The sequence below is a fragment of the Bactrocera oleae genome, chromosome 4 (genome assembly GCF_042242935.1).
Source record: "Bactrocera oleae isolate idBacOlea1 chromosome 4, idBacOlea1, whole genome shotgun sequence".
In the NCBI taxonomy this organism is placed as follows: Eukaryota; Metazoa; Arthropoda; class Insecta; order Diptera; family Tephritidae; genus Bactrocera; species Bactrocera oleae.
The window spans coordinates 55371013-55390863 of NC_091538.1; the positions used below are offsets into that span (position 1 = coordinate 55371013).

The 19851-nt window shown below is 35.2% G+C and overlaps 2 protein-coding genes across 5 annotated transcripts in view; both read right to left on the reverse strand.

Annotated features, from left to right (window-relative positions):
* Nucleotides 1-12282, reverse strand: part of LOC106620789 (uncharacterized) — a 34884-nt gene extending 22602 nt beyond the window's left edge. The window contains exon 1 of one of the 3 annotated variants that reach the window (XM_070107679.1): nt 11269-12282. The gene's annotated coding sequence lies outside the window, so the exon portion shown is untranslated. Of the gene's footprint in view, nt 1-947; nt 1079-1405; nt 1947-11268 lie in introns of those variants that run through there. The other 2 variants (XM_070107681.1, XM_070107680.1) reach the window with 2 other exon arrangements.
* Nucleotides 12283-15635: 3353 nt separating this feature from the next.
* Nucleotides 15636-18953, reverse strand: spag (RNA polymerase II-associated protein spaghetti). Of its 2 annotated transcripts, none has more exons than XM_036363418.2 (8): nt 18657-18953; nt 18448-18589; nt 18165-18375; nt 17900-18108; nt 17316-17734; nt 16401-16490; nt 16075-16270; nt 15636-15891 (listed from the first exon to the last, which is right to left on the reverse strand). In XM_036363418.2, exons 1-8 carry the CDS (start codon nt 18813-18815, stop codon nt 15803-15805), a joined length of 1515 nt encoding a protein of 504 aa, XP_036219311.2. In that variant the 5' UTR covers nt 18816-18953; the 3' UTR covers nt 15636-15802. The 2 variants fall into 2 exon arrangements, with proteins under 2 accessions (XP_036219311.2, XP_069964254.1); XM_070108153.1 differs by having other exon boundaries at nt 18445-18589; nt 18657-18952.
* Nucleotides 18954-19851: the final 898 nt, after the last annotated feature.

Sequence of the window (19851 nt, forward strand, 5' to 3'; positions counted from 1 at the left end):
GTAGGTCCACCAATTTATCGAAACATATTAAGGTTGTCATCACAGAGAAGAGGAAAATCTTGTACAAGCAATTAACAAAGGTATAAGAACTATTGGCACCTTCTAGCTTCCGACAATTCTACCAGAAGTTCGAAGATTCCCAAAAGCTTGATCTAGAACCTATTCAAAAGGGTTTTTTCAACTTAAGGTTAAGGTCAAGGGTTATATGTCAAAAAATAAGAGACCTAACCTGACTTGGATAAAGATTTTTATTGTGCCCAATGCATCTGAGTTGCATAAAAGCTACGTTTCGGACCAGCTCTTGGCATCTAGTAATCGAAATTTTCTGCTTTATATTTTTTCACAAGTCATATCCACTGTGCAATGTTTATGTCGCACTGTGATTTAGCGCTGATTTTCCCTCACTACAACAGAAGCTTTGTAGCAATCTTCATCGTCGATCTGCGCTAAGTCAACAACAATTGTTGGCATCGTTGTCGTACGATGTCTCTGCAATGTGAGACCAATTTGAAGCAGCTTCCTCGTATACGCTATGTCTGAGTTGTTGAGCATTGTCGCTAAGAATATGCGATTCGGCCTATAATTGAATTAGCGCTTAGATAATAAACATACATCCTTATACGTACATATATACCAGTGAATGTGTGTGTATATATTTAAGTGAGTTTATATTGCTGTTGTACGAAAATGCGGGTAAATATGGGGGCATGACCACTTGGAGATTTTTTGAGTATGTGTATAAATATGTGTGTATGTGTGAGCGCGCATTTTGTTGTAATTTAAATTAATTCGTGCAAGTAAGTTAATAGTCCTAGATTACAACACGATTTAATTCAATCTGTCATAAAAGTCAGAGTTAGTGTTGGTAAATACAGCGTTAAAGCTATGGATGGAGTTGAAATATTTTTGCTTGTTGTCTTAAAGTGGCAATTTATTTCAATATTTACCTTTTCTGTAGCTTTCAAATTTTATTTTGTTGTCTGTTTTTTTTTTGTTTTTGTTTTTTCTCTATTTTATTTTATTTTCTGTATTTTTTTGTTCATTCTCTTTCTCTATCTTTTTATTTAATTTAATTTTTTTATAATTTTATTTATTTTTTGCTTTCTGCTTTATTGAAACACTTACTAATACTGTTAGCGTAACATTTTCTGTGTCAACAGTCGCCTATAAAAATTTCAAATCCAATCACATTAGTTTTTTTTTTGCCAGCAATCGCATTGGAATTAATATTTTCATCTGCTTTCAAAACCTGTTGCATAGTTGTTTGATTGGTTGTTACAGATATATATACTGCTGGAAAATATGGACTACACTTGTAACACATACTTGTGGTTGTAAATGCATTACATTTTTCCAAAAAAAAAAAAAATGTTGCGTGGTTGCCACCTCTTTTTGAATTATTTACCTTATTTGATTTCGCTTCACATTTCTTCACACCAAATGGTTTTTAAATATTTTTGAATTTCAATACTTTTGAGCGTTCCAAACCCGTTTACAAATAATTAAAAACTTGAATTGACTTTTTCTACATTTTAGCAACGCATTTTCCCTCGAAATTCACTCGTACATTCTCGTCTAAAGCGCGTATGTATCTCGTTAATTGTGCGCTATTTATACACAAACTTGTTTATCTATTAATTTATTTATCCTTTTGTCACATTTATTGGCTACATTTGTCAGCTATCAGGCACATTATATTTACCGCGTCGCTGTGCGTTTGACGCTGGTCAAAAATGTCAAATAACTAGTGACATCAGTACTCGCCGCCAATACTCGTACTATATTCGTATTCTTTCATATACTCGCTTGCGGTCTATTTACAATACATTATCATTGCGCGTATGTTACTTCGGCTGCTAATGCAAGTTGTCGCCAATAATTTCATAGAAAAGTAACTTGTTTTGCAAATTCGCTTCGCGTCGCGCTCAAGCTTGTAAGTCTAGCTCTATACTGAACCACTACTAGCAAACCGTTTGTCTTCGAGCCGCGTTTTGTGTGTAGCGATCAGTGATCTCTCACATCCACACAACGGCAATTGTTGATCTACGAGTATTTGCCAAGTGCCTTTGCAGCATTAAGCTTCTGCAAAAAATACTAGTTATACTCCTGTTTGGCTCTCTCCTGCGTCTATTGGTGATCTGGTCACTCTTACAAAAACTATACGCTGTTAACTTACGCCTCATGTGTTGCTGTGTATGTGTGTCTAGGAGAGCGCTGTTCGTGGTTAAAAGCCGTTTGTAACGTATGTAATATTGGTGAGAGTGATTAATGGTGGCTGGTGGGGATCGCACCAAAACAAATCATAAAAAAGTCGAAAGGCTTTGCTTTCGAAAATTCTTAAGCTATAAAACAGACATCAAAATGGGCGTATAAAATTACAAGTGTAATAAATATCAAATGTTGTAAGTGTGTGTATGAAAAAAAGAAGAATATTATTTCTATGATCCATTTGATATTAAAGTCTTGCACTGGCTACCGCGTTGGCTTTTGTTGTGTTTGTACAATTTGTGTTGAACTCTGTTTAACATAATGGTGTTAAACCTAATTATACACCTTGTCATGTGCATTTCTTTTGTGATCATAATAGTAATATTAATTTATTGTCAACGTCTTTATTAGGTTTTGCTCGCCTATGCGTTTCAGTTTTTGTTGTGCCTTTAGATTTTAGCCGATAAGTAGAGGGTTCATTAACTTTGAAACCCACTCTCTATGACAGAACCCCTAAGAAATTTAACTTAGTGGATGCATGCCAGAAGACTGAATCTGAGTCTGCTTCCTCTTTGAATACTTGGCAAGAAGAACATAGCCATTGAAAGTTTTCGTTGAAGCTACAAGAATACAGAATACAATAGAAATGAATTGCGGCTTGTACTGCGATCTAGGGTCTATTGTGCTCTCCCATCTATCACACATAATCACTGCACTCTGATGTATTCCAGGAACCTGCTTGGAGTTATTGATCCAAGGGCCTTGAACCTGCGTCTACAGATTGCTGTACAGTCTAGAATCAGGTGCTCAGGAGTTTCCGGCACCATATTGCAAAATCGACAGTTTGCACAAGAGGCTCAACCCATGTTAAACAGGTGCTTATTGAAAGCTGCTAGCATGACTAGAAGGACTTGCGATTAACAGTTATTATCTTGAAATTCTTTTACTTAACCAACTATTTAAACTTTATAGAAAAGGAATGCATCAAACGGTGCAGAATCTAGGTCAAAGCAAAGTGCAAGGCAACAGCTCAAATTTACTAGAGGTTAGGGAACCACAATTCATTAGGATAAGGAAGAGAGATAGAGAGAGGACAATAATCTCATCGAGAAAATTTACTTTAGAACTGAGTGGGCCGCCTCTGGGTGTTAAAAAAATTTTCTTTTTTTATAATCTACAAATTTTACCCTCAGGCTACGCAAAAAAAATATTTTTTTTCGCTCCACCCTAATACAAATATAACTTTCACCGCTCTAAAATAGACATGTGGCTTTCAATGGAGAACACTATAGAGCCATGATAAATTACTCTGGACTATTCTTTGTGGGTTTATGTGAAGTTACTTGTCTACGCAAAAAAGCCTGTGACGATTGACGCCTTGGAAGGCACATACGGCTCCAATTGCTGTAAAAAGTGGTCGAACAATGGGCTTCTCCGTTGGAATTTATTCGAGTCAGTCGTGACAATCACTTGCCCGATTTCATTTTTAAAACATAATGGCAAACCCGTATCTTTAGAATAAAGCTAAATTCTTGGCCATATCAATAAATTATATGCGTTTATGATTTATGATATGTCTCTCCTTAGAGGGTTTAAATAGCATATGGTACTTCCTCTGCAGTTAACGACTACAAGTATATCGTACGTTTATGAGGACGATCCAAGCAGGGTATGAGACTATGGTACATGTAGAGGAATTATTGAAAATCTGTGCTAAAAAAGTTTCTATTATCAAAAAAAGAAAAAGTAGTTTTGCAACATTTCTTTAAGAATCGTAAAAAAATTTAAGATTTCCATATGTACATATGTACGTGCTTATGTATTATCGTAAGCCTATTAAGAATGTTTGTGTCAAGAACTGCGACCATTTTTGGATATCTACTCTCTTGCCTTTTTGAATAAAATCTGAAGAATATCTGCTCATCAAACCAACTAAAACGAAGCTGTCATTTGAGTTACCTGAAAAATTATTATATGAGTTTAGAACTTGACCGAACTGCTGAAATTCCAAACCCACGTATTATTTTTACCCACACACCTCAATACAGTCATACATACATATGTATATGTTCGTATGTGAAGTTATGTATGTAAATATGTATATTAAAATACCATAAATATGCATAAATTGAACGTGTTTCTTTCGATCTTCACTACAAACAAACGTCAAAAAGTTATAGCCTAACCATATCCGTGTCTATTCGTCGTTCACGGCGCGTTAAAGAGCGACTTACGTACGTGCTTGTGTTTTTGCCGGCGGAATTCTCGGACTATTTTGGAACTTGTTGTTTGGAGATATTTCACTTTATACTTTATATATGGCGACTTTTTCAATTTGTTTTTATATTTAGTTATTTATGTTTTTTATTTAGTTATTTTTGTTTTTGCTTTTGTCGCTCAGCCGCATTGAATACGCGCATGCGGCGCTCTCGTGTTGAACAACTCGAATGGAAGATCTTAGATTTTTTCTCAGTGCCACCTGGATTTGTTGTTAGCTATCTATTTAATTAGTATTGTTTTAATTGTTTTTGCAACAGTTAGTAGTTGTTGTTATTGCAGTTATTTTGTGAGATGTGGCTTCGGTTTTGGCTGACTGCCTTTATTAAAGGCTACTGATGGGGACTTTTATGTTGCTTGACTGCTAGCCGATATCTGGATTGCTGTTGCTGTTGCTGCTGTTGTTGTGAGATGTTGCTTCTGCGAAGTTATCCAACCGGTTACTTGTTCGTAATGTTTTATTTCTGCTGTTACTACAATTTATTTTTAATGAAATTTCTACATTTACGAGGGCGTGTCGGGTGTTCAATGATGTTGATAACCACATTACATATGAACCGTTATAATATCGAATTGAAATTCGGAAACAAAATTATTGTTGCTAACAATTGCCATTTTGAACTAGGTGGCCACAAAGGAACCGGCACTTGATTGATCCACGACTGTACCCTAATAACGTTAAAAGGAACCCGATAGCTCTCATATCATTCATAGAGAATCAATCAACTTCATTACTATGCTTTTCGTAAATATTGTTCCAGGAATCAATCATTGCACAATTGCGTTTTGGATAATAAAACAAATTGAACTCTTACTCGTCCATACAGTACCAGCATACCACATATCCCGTATGGCAAAAAATCTCTTTGAAAGCTCTGACAAAAAATATGTCTGACAGTAATTTTCTTATTGTCCAATCCATTCAAATAATCCATTTCTTGAAAGCATACAATTCTTAACAGAAGTCTTAGCAGAATAAATAACAACTGCCAAACGGATTGGCACAGGATATTGGAGAACAAGATTATGCCGAAGATACAGGAAGAAAAATTAACTTTATTTAGTCTGAGGTAGAACCTGAGCTTAAACGGTAACGAGAAGCAGATATTTGTTAAATTTTTTAAGACCTTCAAAGGTAGATTTAGAGAATTATCGATACCGCATTAAAGAAAAGTAGATGCTCACTAGTTTCCAAATTTTTCAGCTACGACTATATAAGTAATTCATAAGTGCTTCGGAAACTTTAAGAAGTTCAAAATCTCAGTCAAATGCTTGACAACTTTCTACAATTATTTTAAAGATAGTTATAAGATTTTGTTCAATTTGTTACAGTGACTTTCTGACAGCTGCTTTCTAACGACCAAACGACGTAGGCTGCCGAAATAAGTTCCTCGCCTGTAACTAACCCTGTCATTGCTATTCGTTTTGGTGCGTTGGTGACACGTTTGTAATCCGTGCAACAAGCAGCTAACCAGACTGGGCCGCTTGCCAGTCAGTCAGTTAATCGGTGAGCACGCTCGTCCCTCTTTCGATACAATCCACCTGTTCAACTACATACATGCATATATGCGATCGCTTTTACATATTTATACAATATATTTGTGTGCATAAATATAGGGCTGCTTGTCTGCTTGTTTGTTTGTCCATTTGTATGCGCAAAATTTATATACACATGTATATGTGTGTGTGTGTGGTGGTGTAGTACAAGACGGTACTATTAAGTTTTTCTTGCGATGCCAAGTGGCCACCTAGCGTTCAAAGTTGTTGAAGATGTTGAAGACTACAAGTGTACAACAACAATTACATATATTTATACAAGTATATATATACGATATATGTTTGTATGAATATATTGGTGTTTACGTAGATAATCCACGTTCGAGTTGTATTGGAGCATCACTTCACGGCACACAGCGGCGCGGGTGTTCCGGGTCGGTGGGTTGTAGGGGCGATACTCTGGGTAGGTAGGTCGGCAACTTTGTCAAGTGATCGGTGACTTAGCATATTTTTGTTGTTTTTAAATTTTCTCTTTAAAATGTTTGTTGCTTTTTTTTGTGCACAACAATTAAATAGAAGAAATATCAGAGATTTTTAGATAAAAAAAAAAAACAGAAAACAAAAAACAAAAACAATGATATATTGAAATGAAGAAGCAACAAGAATAAACACGATAACAATATTAATTTACAATAACAGCAAATATGGCGGAAAACTTATATTGTATGCGAATAAAAGCCAACACTATGAGTAGATTAAAGCAGAGAAAGAAAATAATAAGATAAATAAATATAATAAAATAATCAGAGATCGAGTTGGTGATTGTGAGTTAGCCGTAGCACGTCTATAGTGATTTTATGGCAACGATAACAACATCATATATAACTAAAATTTATGGTTTGACGGCAAATTTCTGCTCTGTGTTGTTGTGAAGGAGTAGTAGTACATCATTTTTTATAGAACTAGAGCAACACACCAAATTTAACACGGTTCTTGAATAAACTATTTTACATTGCTTTTAAAATAACTTAATTTTAAGTCAAACAAGAAAAAACGTTAACTTCGGTAACACCAAAGCTAGAATATCCTTCACATGTAAAAACATTTTCCATACAAAAACTTGATTTTGATCAGCCGGTCGGTAGTGGTCCGATCTCAAAAATTAAATTTTTAGGATTGTACTGTTCACTTGGACAATAATTTACGCCAAATTTCGGAAAGATATATTGTCGTGTGAAGAAGAACTTGAGTTTGTTAGGTCAGAGTGTAGGCACCTACAATAGGTATGTCATGGTGGTCCGTTCTAAATAGTATTGTAGAATAGTAATCCCTGCAAATAAAAATGCTTTCCATGCAAGAACTTTATTCTGATCGGTCAGTTTGTATAGCAGCTATATTCTATAGTGTTCCATATTGTTGTTAAATATTAGATCAATATCTCAAAGACTGACAGACTGATATACAGGCAGACAGACGGACGTAGCTAAATCCACTCTACTCGTCACACTGTTATTATATGTAAATATATTTTATAGTGTCTCCGACGATTCCTTCTGGGTGTTACAATCTTCCTGGCGAATTGCATATATACACAGTTGAGGGCATAAATATAATATATGACAAAAAATAAGTCTTTGTTCTATACACTAGTTTTAGGTTCCGGAAGGGTTATCCATTCGTTACTGCAGTCTCATTCGATACATGGCGCAATTTTTGGAACAGACATTTGATGTTTCGCGTACCGAAAAACTCATAACAAACAAAATCTGGAAAACTAATTTGTTGAGGAATGGCGTTCTCGCAAAAATTTCGGGAATTTTTGCACGCGCTTACGAAACCAAAATGTGTCGTTTCGTCTAACTCTAAGAGTTCTTGGATGATTCCTACCTATGCTAAACTATAGCATGGCGAGCATAAAAATAATTTTCGATCATGCGATGTCGGCGCAGATGGAAAACACTCCTAACAGAAATGTTCCATGCTCTTAAGATCACTTCCGAACGTCTTAAATTACTCAAAAATCTGTCTACCGCGTAAAGTAGTTCCCAAAAATTAATTTTACGAACATTTTCAAAATTTCCGTAACTGTAATTCCATAGTCAAGATCTCCAGTGTAATTTTTAGGGTCAAAAACATTCGCGCTAAATGTCTCATCTCGCTCATACCTCATACCAATACCGAAAGTCAAGATGTTTTCATCGGCAAATACTTCAACTCAAAATAAAGTATTTCGAGTTCGCGAACTCTGTCTGAACAGCCTAACGAACAGCTACACACACGAACTTATTCGCCTGCTACAGCAATTGACTACAATACGAATATATAATAATAATGATAATGACGAGAATTTCGATTACAATATAACATTATGCGCTTGTAAATAACATCTATCGATATATGTATCTGTAGCTAAATTATAGACAACAATAGTACCAACAAGTGGACGGACAGCCAGCAACAATGGCGGTGTGTTTTTCATATCCAACTGTTTGTTGCTGTGTGGGTAAGTGTTGGCGACAAAAAAAAAGTGGACAACTAACCGTGATATTCAGCTATACGCTTATCGAATGTTGTTGTTGGCAAGTATTTATCTCTAATATTGTATAAAAATGTATGTGTGGAGGTACTATTTTATAGTTTTTCAATAGAATGTTTAAAATTCCGTGAATTTATTTTAATACATGGTTATTTTTTTTTTTGGAAAGCAATACATATAATGTGGAGCATCTGCCATTTAAATGAAGTGTATAAGTATTTATCGTATAAAGTATTCGTTAAACATATCTCTGTGTACGATTCTATGGTGATATTATAGGTATATGAAAAGTATAATTTCTTTACTGTTAATAACTGAGCAATAATCTTTCGATCTTCCGTTTTTCAATTGCATTGAGAGAACTACCTACCGTACGGTATTTCTTGTCATCTCGAATCCTACAAAGCCTTCCATTTGTTTGGTAACTGCAGAAAGAGACTCTAGATCAAAACCTTACGGTTTTTAACAGCCTCCGAAAGCTTAGGTACTTTTATATATATTGTTTCCTTATCAGCACAGTATTCTGTGTTATTGTCTTCCGAGTTTTGCTAAAACTTAAGATTCTTTTATATATTTTTTGGCCTACGAAGACACGAAAAGAAAGAGCTCTATGACTCTATATTATAAACTTAGTTTGCCCAAATGTAAAATGATAAGAATAGCTCAGCTAAGTCAGGATTTGAAAGGAGTTTGCAAATGCCGTTAGCCTTCTTTGCTTGGAAATAACTTCGGATTACATTCTGTTTAGGAGAGTTATTGCTTAGTCGGTCAATATGACCTGATATGTGTCTTTAAAGCGCCGGCAACGTTAAGATTCGATGAGGCAGCTCTTAATGGGTTGATCAAAGATTCACCGAAGGAGTATTGAATCTATAGGCATTCCACATCTTACTTGTCTTTAGTAGCAGATGAAGGGGAGCGTTCCAACAACAGTTGGATCTACGTAACTGGAATGGACTATGATTTGTATTTGGCCAATACCATTAGAAATATCCTCGATACAATAACAGCAACAACATCAAGCGAAGTGTTCTCTGCATTGCAAAATACAAATGAAGGCCCTGAATTCACTGACTGTTATCGGAATCGTTGAAAATGTTGCAGAAGTGTTTTGGAGAGTCTACTTTATCACGAACACAAGTATTTGAGACGCATAAAGTATTGAGTGAAGTTCGTAAAGTCTCAGTCGTCGTGTTGGCATCAGAGAAATAGCCGAAGATCTCAACATCTCTTATGGATCCACTCAACACATTTTGGTTAATATTTTTCGGTATGAAGCGTGTTAATGCCAGACTCGTACCAAAACCCCTGAAACTTTTGCAAACATGACGTCGAGTTGAGGTCGTAAAAGAGATGCTTGAGAACATAGATGAGAACCCAAAGCATCATAACTGATGACGAGACGTGGGTTTATGAATCTGGCGTCCAAACTGTTCGACAATCTAGTGAATGGCGCTGCAAAAATTGTTCGAAACCGAAAAAATCAAAATGCGCTAAAGACACAGAAGGTTATCTCAGGGGCCTATGGAAACTTGAACAAAGTATAGGCATAAATAAAGGGTAAATATTGTGATTACTGCAGATTTTTTCTATAATTCAGTTTCAAGCCCTCATAAGGTGCTCTCATAGCAAACAAAGCGTGCGTTCTATTCCCACAACAGCCGGTTTCACGGATTTCATGATAGGTAAGTGTACATAAAACGTGTGGATCCGGATTAATATAGTACGAAGGCTGTCACAACAGCAGAAGTTCTGTAATTCCTTCAAACTGTGCGTGGAAAATAATATATTCAAACAAAAACCGCAGTCAACATCACGTCACTAGAGTGACACGGAGATTGAAAAAAAATGCATTCCAAAAAAAAATATCCAGAAACTCGATACGATACTGTTCCAATAACTTGTCTGGCTGTATCACTGAACTGCACATAGTTGCGATTGATAAATAATAAAATTGAACCGCCACAAAACATATTTATGACGAGCATTACTTATTAAGAGCAACACAACAAGAAAAATAATCTTAAAAGAAAATTCCACAAATATCTGCCTGTCTGCATAAATATCATGCACAGTGGGCTGTAAACAAACAAAAACTGCTTATTATTTAAAATATTTCGATTTTTTACGATTACGTAAATGAATTGGTGCGGAGTCCCCTGTAAAGCCGGCACACCGCTTCACTTCTGCGAAAAATGGGTTAAAGTGTATCAGCAGGATGTTTTAGAAGCCTTGGTTAAGCAGTTAAGCAATACTCTCTTCGATGAATGATCATTGGATCTGCCACCATGATTTTGCTCCAACACACAAGGCAAAAACCACCCAGCAGTGGCTTAAAAGCAATATTGCCGGTTTCATCGCTGCAGATGGTTGACCATCTGGTAGGTAAGATTTCAATCCATTGGACTAAATAGAGTCTCAAAAAAGTCTTTGGTTAGAGCAGCGTCGTATAAACCAATAGGAACTGTGCGTGATCAACAGTAGCACAATGGTCGAATCGTTTGAGGGTTTGTGTGAATGGGAAAGGTGACCAGTTCGAATAAAAGTTTGTACATCACTTAAATTAACTTTATTAAAAATATTATTATAGTTTCTTTTTTACCACAGGCAGAACAGAACAGTAACAGAATTTATGGCAGGATTAAGTACATACGTATATGTAAGTATATATCCATGCATATACCTATGCACATATGTATGTACATAAGTAAATATTAAGCACCAATTAAAGCTTTTCGCTTATTAATCACCTTTTCTATGGAATTTCCATGCCGATCCGCATCAGAAATTACACGTATCCACTATGAAATTCAGCAGCCGATAAACACATTTTTTTGTTTTGTTGAAACTTTTATCAAACTACGCAGCTTTCGAACATTTTTATTGAACAATTTTCACAGTATTTGCAACTATTTGGATTTTACGCGCAATTTTTCTTATCACAGACGTCTGGGCGTTAACATATATTTGTAGAACACTAGTAAATATATAGATATTAGTATATAAGCAACACAAAGGCGCTCGTGGAAGTTATTTGCGCGGTGTGGGCGGTATAACGAACGCTTGCGCACAATACCAGACCGATGGGAATATGTAGCAAAAAAAAAAATTTTAATAAAATTGTAATCAAAATTTAAAACAAAAAATGCTTGAAATTCGTCAAAACATTTTTAGGCACAATCGAACTGCGGCGATACGCAAATTTTTCGCTTTGCCTTTGCAGTTATCTATTTCATATGCCAGCGCGTATTCACAGCGCTTTTCAGCTGACTTTAGTACAAGTATGAAATCATGGGAACAACACACTCGACGCTGCAATTACTACACAATGCAACAACAACAATAACACAAAACTAATAACAATTATGAACAACAACAAAAACAGCCGCACAATCAGAACGACGCGGTGTGGGACGGCACAACACGGCACGGCGTTGCTCGAGACGGCGGATATGATGGAGCTCAGAAGAAAGAAATCCGCAAAAAATAACACAACAAAAATAAATTCCAATATAAATTCGATTTACGCGACTACTATTGTTCGTTATAAACGCTTCGCTCTGACTGCGATTGAAATTTTGCTGTGCTTAACCGCTGAGCGTTATAGCTATGTACGAGCGCTACGACGTTTGTGAACAGCGTTGCTAGACGAGCTTATAGACGTAGTACCGAGCCGAATGCTGCGTGTATATCCAAATCGGTCAGCGTACTGTCAGTAACTGTGCAATTGACGTTCAGCTGAAAGTCGAGTTGGTGGCATAAGCTACTACTATTAAGCCAGTGAGTGGTCTTGTCTGTATGGAATAACACACACATCTGATGATGAGGTTTGAGCAGAAGCTAAGATTGGAGCAGCAGCTGAGGTTAGAGTTGAAGCTGAGGTTGACGCTGAAGCTGTGGTTGATGTTGAAGCAAAGCTTGGAGCTAAGGTTGACGCTGAAGCTGGACGCAGCGACGTGGTTGACGAGTGTGTGGCGAGCGCAATGGAGCGGCAAGTGTGACTGTGCGCCATACGCAGTTTGAGCTGCGTTGAGATAAACAAGTGCTGATCGACTTCCTGCATACATATCAGCTCCTAAATATATGAATATATATACCTACATGTGTAAAATAGTGACGATATTAAGAACGGTTCGGTCTTGCTGGCTCTACCAGAGACAGAGCTTGGCGTAAACTTCAATGCACGGCTGTAATTGGCACTCCGGTGAGCGCGAAGAGTGAACCTGTAGTGTACACCACCCGCTAGTGGTCAACAGAGTCAACGTAAACAACAACGTCATCAATGGCATCCACAAGATTTAGGGTACTATTCCTATATGCTCAGCTTAGACCATTTGCTTTCACAAGTGCTCTCTCACTCTCTCCATAATATTCTTCTCTGAAATGCTTGTAATTCGCGTCTGTGTGATCTTCGTACCGCAATCGTATTTCGTTTAAGTAGTTTATTTGCATTTAATTGAAGTTCAGGCGAACGATTCGGTTTACACATGGCTGCTTTGCGTGCTCGTGCTGTATTTGCCGACTTGCTGCTGACAGCAGCTTTACACAATAGTTGGGTCAACCAGCCATACTACTACTGCAGCTATCACTACATACATACATATGCCCAGCATATCCACCCCCATTATGAAAATGTTGAAATTAATCTGATAAATAATTTAACTGATTATCGCTTCATTGAAGTTGTTGTAAGCGCGGTGGCGCACACTGTCACCAAACATAACTGCTTTCCATGTCTACAATTTGTCTACACATGCGTGTGACTTGATCTTTATACTTGTATGAAATTGCAGCATGAGAAGGTTTTGTGCTCGTTTCACAGAGTTTACAGGCATTTAATTGAATTTAGGAGACGAGCTCGGATTGAAGCTGTAAGCGCCGGTTTGTTGTTTTGAAGTTTGAGTGACAAAGTTTTACATATATAACGTTTTTATATATGAATATTTATGTATATAGGTGGTATTTTAGAGAAATAGACCTTTAATTAACTGAGGTTACAGAAAAGCAAGAAAAACCGTTAACTTCGGTTGTACCGAAGCTATAATATCCTTCATAGTTGCAATTTTATAGCATAAATGAATGTTAAAAGATCATTTTCTTGAGTTTGATCGTTCAGTTTGTATGCAGTTATATGCTATAGTTGTCTAATCAGTACAGTTTGTTCGGAGATTGTAAAACTAACTTGGACAACAATCAATGCCAGATTTTCGTGAAAGTATCTCTAAATAAGTTTTCAAGAACTTGATTTTGATCGTTCAGTCAAAAAATATTCTGATGAAGTTGTTGTTGTTGAAGCATGATAATTTTATGGAATGCTTCCGAACACGTTAACATAACCGGATATAAATACGGCTCTCGTTCCCATGCCAGTCGGGTCTACGTAGCCGGAACGGAACCGGATTTTTTCCGGCCAAGTACTGTCAACTCGGCAGCATTCCTAGAAATTACTTAAGGGATGTTTTCTATGTAACCGGAACGGCATTCATATTACGAGGGCTGCTATATAGCTGGCTGGCCTAGGCAACACTAAGTGTTGCCAGGTGCAATCTGACATTTCCATTGGAAATTTTGACATTTTTTAGCATAACATCACTCAGAACATTTTGTCATTTAATCGTGAATTGTTTTATTTACAGGGAATTAAAAAATTCATCTCGGCTAAAAAATGGAATTAACTCGTGAATATTTTCGTGCGATCATTTTTCACAATTTTCGACGTGGATTATCACGACAAGAGTGCATCGATGAACTAAAATCTTTGTATGGCTATGAAGCACCATCCTATAGCACTGTGAAAAACTGGTACAACGAATTCAATCGTGGCCGACGCTCGCTCAAAGACGAATTCCGTGAAGGTCCTCCAAAAACAGCCGTTGTGCCAGAAAACATCTATGCCGTACGTGAACTGATAATGCAAGACCGTCATGTAACATACCTTCAGATAGAGGCATGCCTATGCATTTCTCCCACCAGCATACATTCGATATTGCATGAACACCTGGCCGGACCTCGTTAGATCCCGCACAATTTGACAATCGCTCAAAAAAAGGCTCGTGTGGATTGGTGTAAAGAAATGCTGAAAAAATACGATCGCGGTGCTTCAAAAGACGTTTATAAGATCGTCGAATCATGGATCTATGCGTATGAGCTTGAAACAAAACAGCAATCGACCGAAAAAAAAAAACATTTTCGTTGATAAATGTTCGTATTTTCATTATTAGGCCAGAAATATATATAGCAGCCCTCGTACCTCAGGGATTTTAGAGCAGAAAATTTCGGGAACTGTAGTCTAACGGTATTTAATATTTAACTCACCACCTCATCCCATGGTGCGACTCCATCGAGATAACTCGTTTTCCGTTGAATGATTCGATGATAATTAGTTTTTAGTGCCTTTTAAAGAGTTTCTGGATACATATTACAACAACAACTTAGACAAGTACATTTCTTGATCTAATTATGGTCATCAAAAGTTCGTTTCATTAAATTGAAAATTTGAGATGCTTGTTCTATAACTCGAAACAGTTTACCTGCCGGTAGATCTAGCTTAACCGATAGCTATCTGTTGAAGTTATATTAGATAATCCAGAACGTATTTTTTTCGCTTCCAGAATTAATTACTTAGCACATATAAAGTGTAAAAAAAGAAATCAATATTTTAAATAAAAAAAATTACAGTGTGTTTGGTAATAAAAAGGTTATTTTACCTAAAATTTATTTAAAAAAAAATTTTCATAAAAGATGAAAATAAAAAATAAATAACTTGCTTTTTTGAATTTTTCACATTAACTTTGAGATTATGTGAAAAAGTTTTTAATGCAAAGGTTATAGATTTTTTTATTATCTATAACTTTGCCATATAACTTGTTTCCATAGGACCCGCAGTTTTGCCACAAATCGAGATAAGACGTTGTTAACCCTTCAAAATTTAACATCCCCTTTTCCCTACCTATTCACCACCACTGATCGCCCGTAAACTATTTTTCCTTCCATTTTTGTTATTTTATCTTTCTTTTCCAATGGATTACCTTTTACTATGAATTTTGTTTGCTTTCGAAAATTATCTTTTCTGGTCTATTAAAATTTTTTCATTTTAATGCAATGATAATTAAATAAATTTCCAGAGTGAATTTCCATAATTATTTTATTGTAAGGATAACTATTGTAGTGATGTTTACATTTGCACTGCAGACACAAACATTTTCTTAAACAATATGTGTGCTAATTAAAACATGAATACTCGTGCACACATATTATTATCAAATACATAATACGAAATTAAGTTTAAGGTAAGTTGAAATTTTTGAGAATTTGCTCAGCTAAGCTGCCACTTTCTTTGCTCTCCTTGATAGCGCTGACGATATCGGTAATGACTGGAAGAAGTAGAAAAAAATAAAAATATATACGCATGTATGTTTATACAAAAAATAAAAATATTTTAGTGAAAACATAGTGGTCTACATAATCTCAAAGGAACCATACTTAGAAGTTTCATTATAAAAGTTCTAAAATGCTGCTATACTTAACACTAAATATTGGTATATTTATTCACTAACTTTTTCGTTCATTAGCTGACATGAGCAGTGATAATATTCCAACTTGATTATTTTTACTGATTTCCAATAGTGTGCTAGCGATGGCTTCATCCTTCTGCACTAAGTAAAAGTCGCGCAGTGTGTGTAGTAGGTCCGTTAGCGTGTCCGAATCGAAACCAGCGCCGAGTACTTTACGTAAATGTGACACATCAATGCTCTGTAAATGTAATAAAAGCATATATACATAGTAATTAGCATAAAAAGTTGTTCATAACAAAAAATTTAGTATTTGCAGGAAAAAATTGTATTTGCAAAATAATTAAATAATAAAACAGCAATTGGCATACCTTTAAGTACTTGTACTTTTGCGCAGGCGTTAATTCTTTCCAATTCGAGTAAAATTGCGCTGTAGATGTGGGTGGTGGTGGTAGGGGGCGCTAAAATAAAAGATAAATTATTTTGCTTCAATAAATATATTAAAAAATTGTGATTAAAACGAAGTTAATATATAATTTAAATGCAAAAAAGTAATTAAATATAAAAATTAATAAAAAATGTAATAAAATAAAAAGGTGAAAAAATAATAATAATAATAAAATAATATTAAATTAATATACAACAAAATATTATAACAGTACATGATCTTCAATCAAACTATTAATATAAATCAATTGAAATCAACAACGTGACATACAAACATACAATGCGCATTTGTTAAATTTAAACACATATTTTATTTTGAGACAATTTATTAAGTTTATAGCCACTATATAAACACAAAACAAATCACCAGTAAACAAACTAATTTAATAATACTACTTATAACAAATATTTTTATAACCAATTTGTTTTTGATTTTTAAAAATCTATATTTTTTTTTGATATTTTGTTTAAATTTTTAATAATAAGGCTGTAAAATTGTTAACATATAATAAAATTTGTGCTTGCAAATTTTTTTTTGGCATTTCAATAGATTGGCACTAAAATATTTTAAATTTCTAATAAGCTACTTTTGCTATTTGGCACCATTATTCAATGACAATTACCCATAAATTAAACAATTAACCATAAATAAGATTTCCCACATAGAATGCAACATATAATATTTGCTAACAAGTTGAAAAATAAATAGTAATAAATTCATAATTGACTTATTTCCTCAGTCTGCGTTTAAACAAATTTTGGCTACTCTGTTTAATGGCGTCAAAAAATCGTATAAATATAGCGATTAACGCGGAGAAAAAGGAAAAAAATGCGCTTACGTTTCCACTCAGTAATTGCACATCCGTGCCAGCCGTCGCGCAAGATTTATTTACTTCGATCACTGAGGTTTTTTGATCATCTTTGGCATTTTGATTTTCATTAAATTTATTCGTAACTGTGGATACTTTACTCAAAGCTGCAGCAGGTTTGACGGGCGTTTTGTCAGCGGCAGCATTATTCGACTTCTTGACTTCCACAAATGGACCACAATTACTATTAAACAATTTATCTATATCTTCATCGGAGATTTTCAAATTAGTATTTTCACAATTTTTCGTATCTTTTGGGCCAATCACATCAGCAATGGGAATACGTCGCAGCGGTTTGCTTGAGCGTTTATATGGCGGCTTGTCGATTGGTAGTATGTCAATCATGTCAGCACGTGGCATGCAAAAGTTTGGACCCTTGGCGCTTTTTACTGAAAAAAGAAAAGCATAAGTAATATAATAACAGAAATTTTAAGTAGCCAGCGGCTTATTTGTCGTAAAAATATTTTTAAAATATAATTCTATAAATAGAGCGACTAATATTAGTATTATTTGGCTTACGCATTTGTGTCTTTATAAAATAGCGTTGTACTCACCATTTTTTCGTAACCTTTCATTGATGCGCTCTAAACTTTTATTTGCTTCTTTATTTTTAGGTTCGATCATGAGCACAGTCGTACAATCTTTAAGTGCATCCATATCGTTGCCCAAACACTCATTCGCTTGCATGCGCCGATAGTATGCCTTAACGGATAAACTGTCGATTTCTATGGCTTGTTCACAATCTTCAATGCATTCATTATATCTAAAAAAAAGTTCAATGTAAGTTTTTAAGCATTTCTTTGCTTATTTGTGTCTAACCTTTCCAACTTTAAGTAACACAACGCGCGATTGCAAAAATATACTGGATCCTCTGGAAATATATCAATTGCCGTGGAGTATTCATTAATAGCTTTTTCATATTCTCCCAGCTTAACATTCTTATTGCCCCTATCCTTTATTTCATTAGCTTGTTTACGTTTTTCCTCGTTGGCATCAAGCGGCTTCTCTAATTTTTCCGTGGGTGTTGTAGCTAGTTATTACATGCATATAATATAAAAATAAATTAAATGTACAATTTATAAGTAAATGTTATGCTTACTACCGCTAGAACTCGATGGTGAATTATCATTATCCTTGGCAACGGAGTTTGTTCTAGAACTTGGCTGTTGTTGTTTTTGCTGTTTGTTATTCTGCGCAGGTTGTTTCTCTGCAAGAATATGACTTCGTATTGGCAAATTTACTTGCTGTTCATTTGAAAGAGAAATATTGTTAGTTTACTTATAATATTAATTTTGAATAATTTCAATTTGCCTCTTCTTTTTCAACGTTAGTTGGACATCGATGTAACTCCTTTTCTTTGGCCTTCATTTCCTGTTCCCAACTGTAGAGATCATTGAGTGTATTTCGCATCTCCTCTGCATTATTGCGCACTTGCAATTGTATTTCATGCGAGTTTTTAAAAGCATCCATTTTATTTGCTATTAACTATTTATTTATAAGATAATTATTTAGTAAAAATGTTCAATAAAATTGAAAGCGCGCTGAAAGCTATTAAGCTGACTTGCTTTGTTTTCTAGCTGGTTCAATATGAATGATGTGAAGATGAACTGTCATGTCACGTTGGGGCTGCTTCCAGAGAACGTATATCATCATACGTTCTTTGCTTCACATCAGATGTTTGATAGGCCATTCACGGTTGCTGCATTTAAAGTAGAATAATAATAATTTATTAGTAAGAATATTTAGAGATTTTTAATGAATATAAAGATATTTATAGTACTAATATATTTTATATTGCCAAACAATTGTATTTTTCGTTCTGTTTCAAAAATGTGAATTATTGTGAATGGTAGAAATCACTTACAGGTGTCGCTGTACAGCGTTACCGCTATAAACAACAACTGCAAAGTTGCGTTGGCGTACACCATTTTGTCCGGAAACAGTTATTCGTCAAGTTCAGTGCGAATTTAGTTTCGCGGAGGAAAAAATGTAATTTAATCGGTTTACTCAACAAAAATGTGTAAAAACGTTGATAGAATGTTAACATTGTTGGTAATACATGTGTTTGTGATTAAATAAAACTTCCAGTTGCATCTTTATTGCGCGGTGCAAGTTCGGTGGAGAAAACTGGAAATATCTGGTCTTTTAGACAAATATCCGTTTCCTTTCTAAAAATGTCCGTGTCAACTTTGATTAGGCGTCAAATTGAATTCAAAAAGTATTAACAATTTCGAAAGTATGAACTGTAGACTAAATTGGATAGCGGAACGCTAGGGCTCCACAAGTGTGCAAAAACAAAATCAGAATAAGTGCATCATAACCAAAAATTCATGGGATTTTGCAAACAATCATTAACAGATGTCGCTATATGGGATTTTGTTAGTACGTCACAACTGCTAAGTTGCTCTTGTAAAGTTATTCGGAAAATATTTTGTCCTACCACAGTTATCTGTACGCTTTTGTGAAAACTTATTATTTCAAGCAAAGAAATGTGTGGTTTATGGTA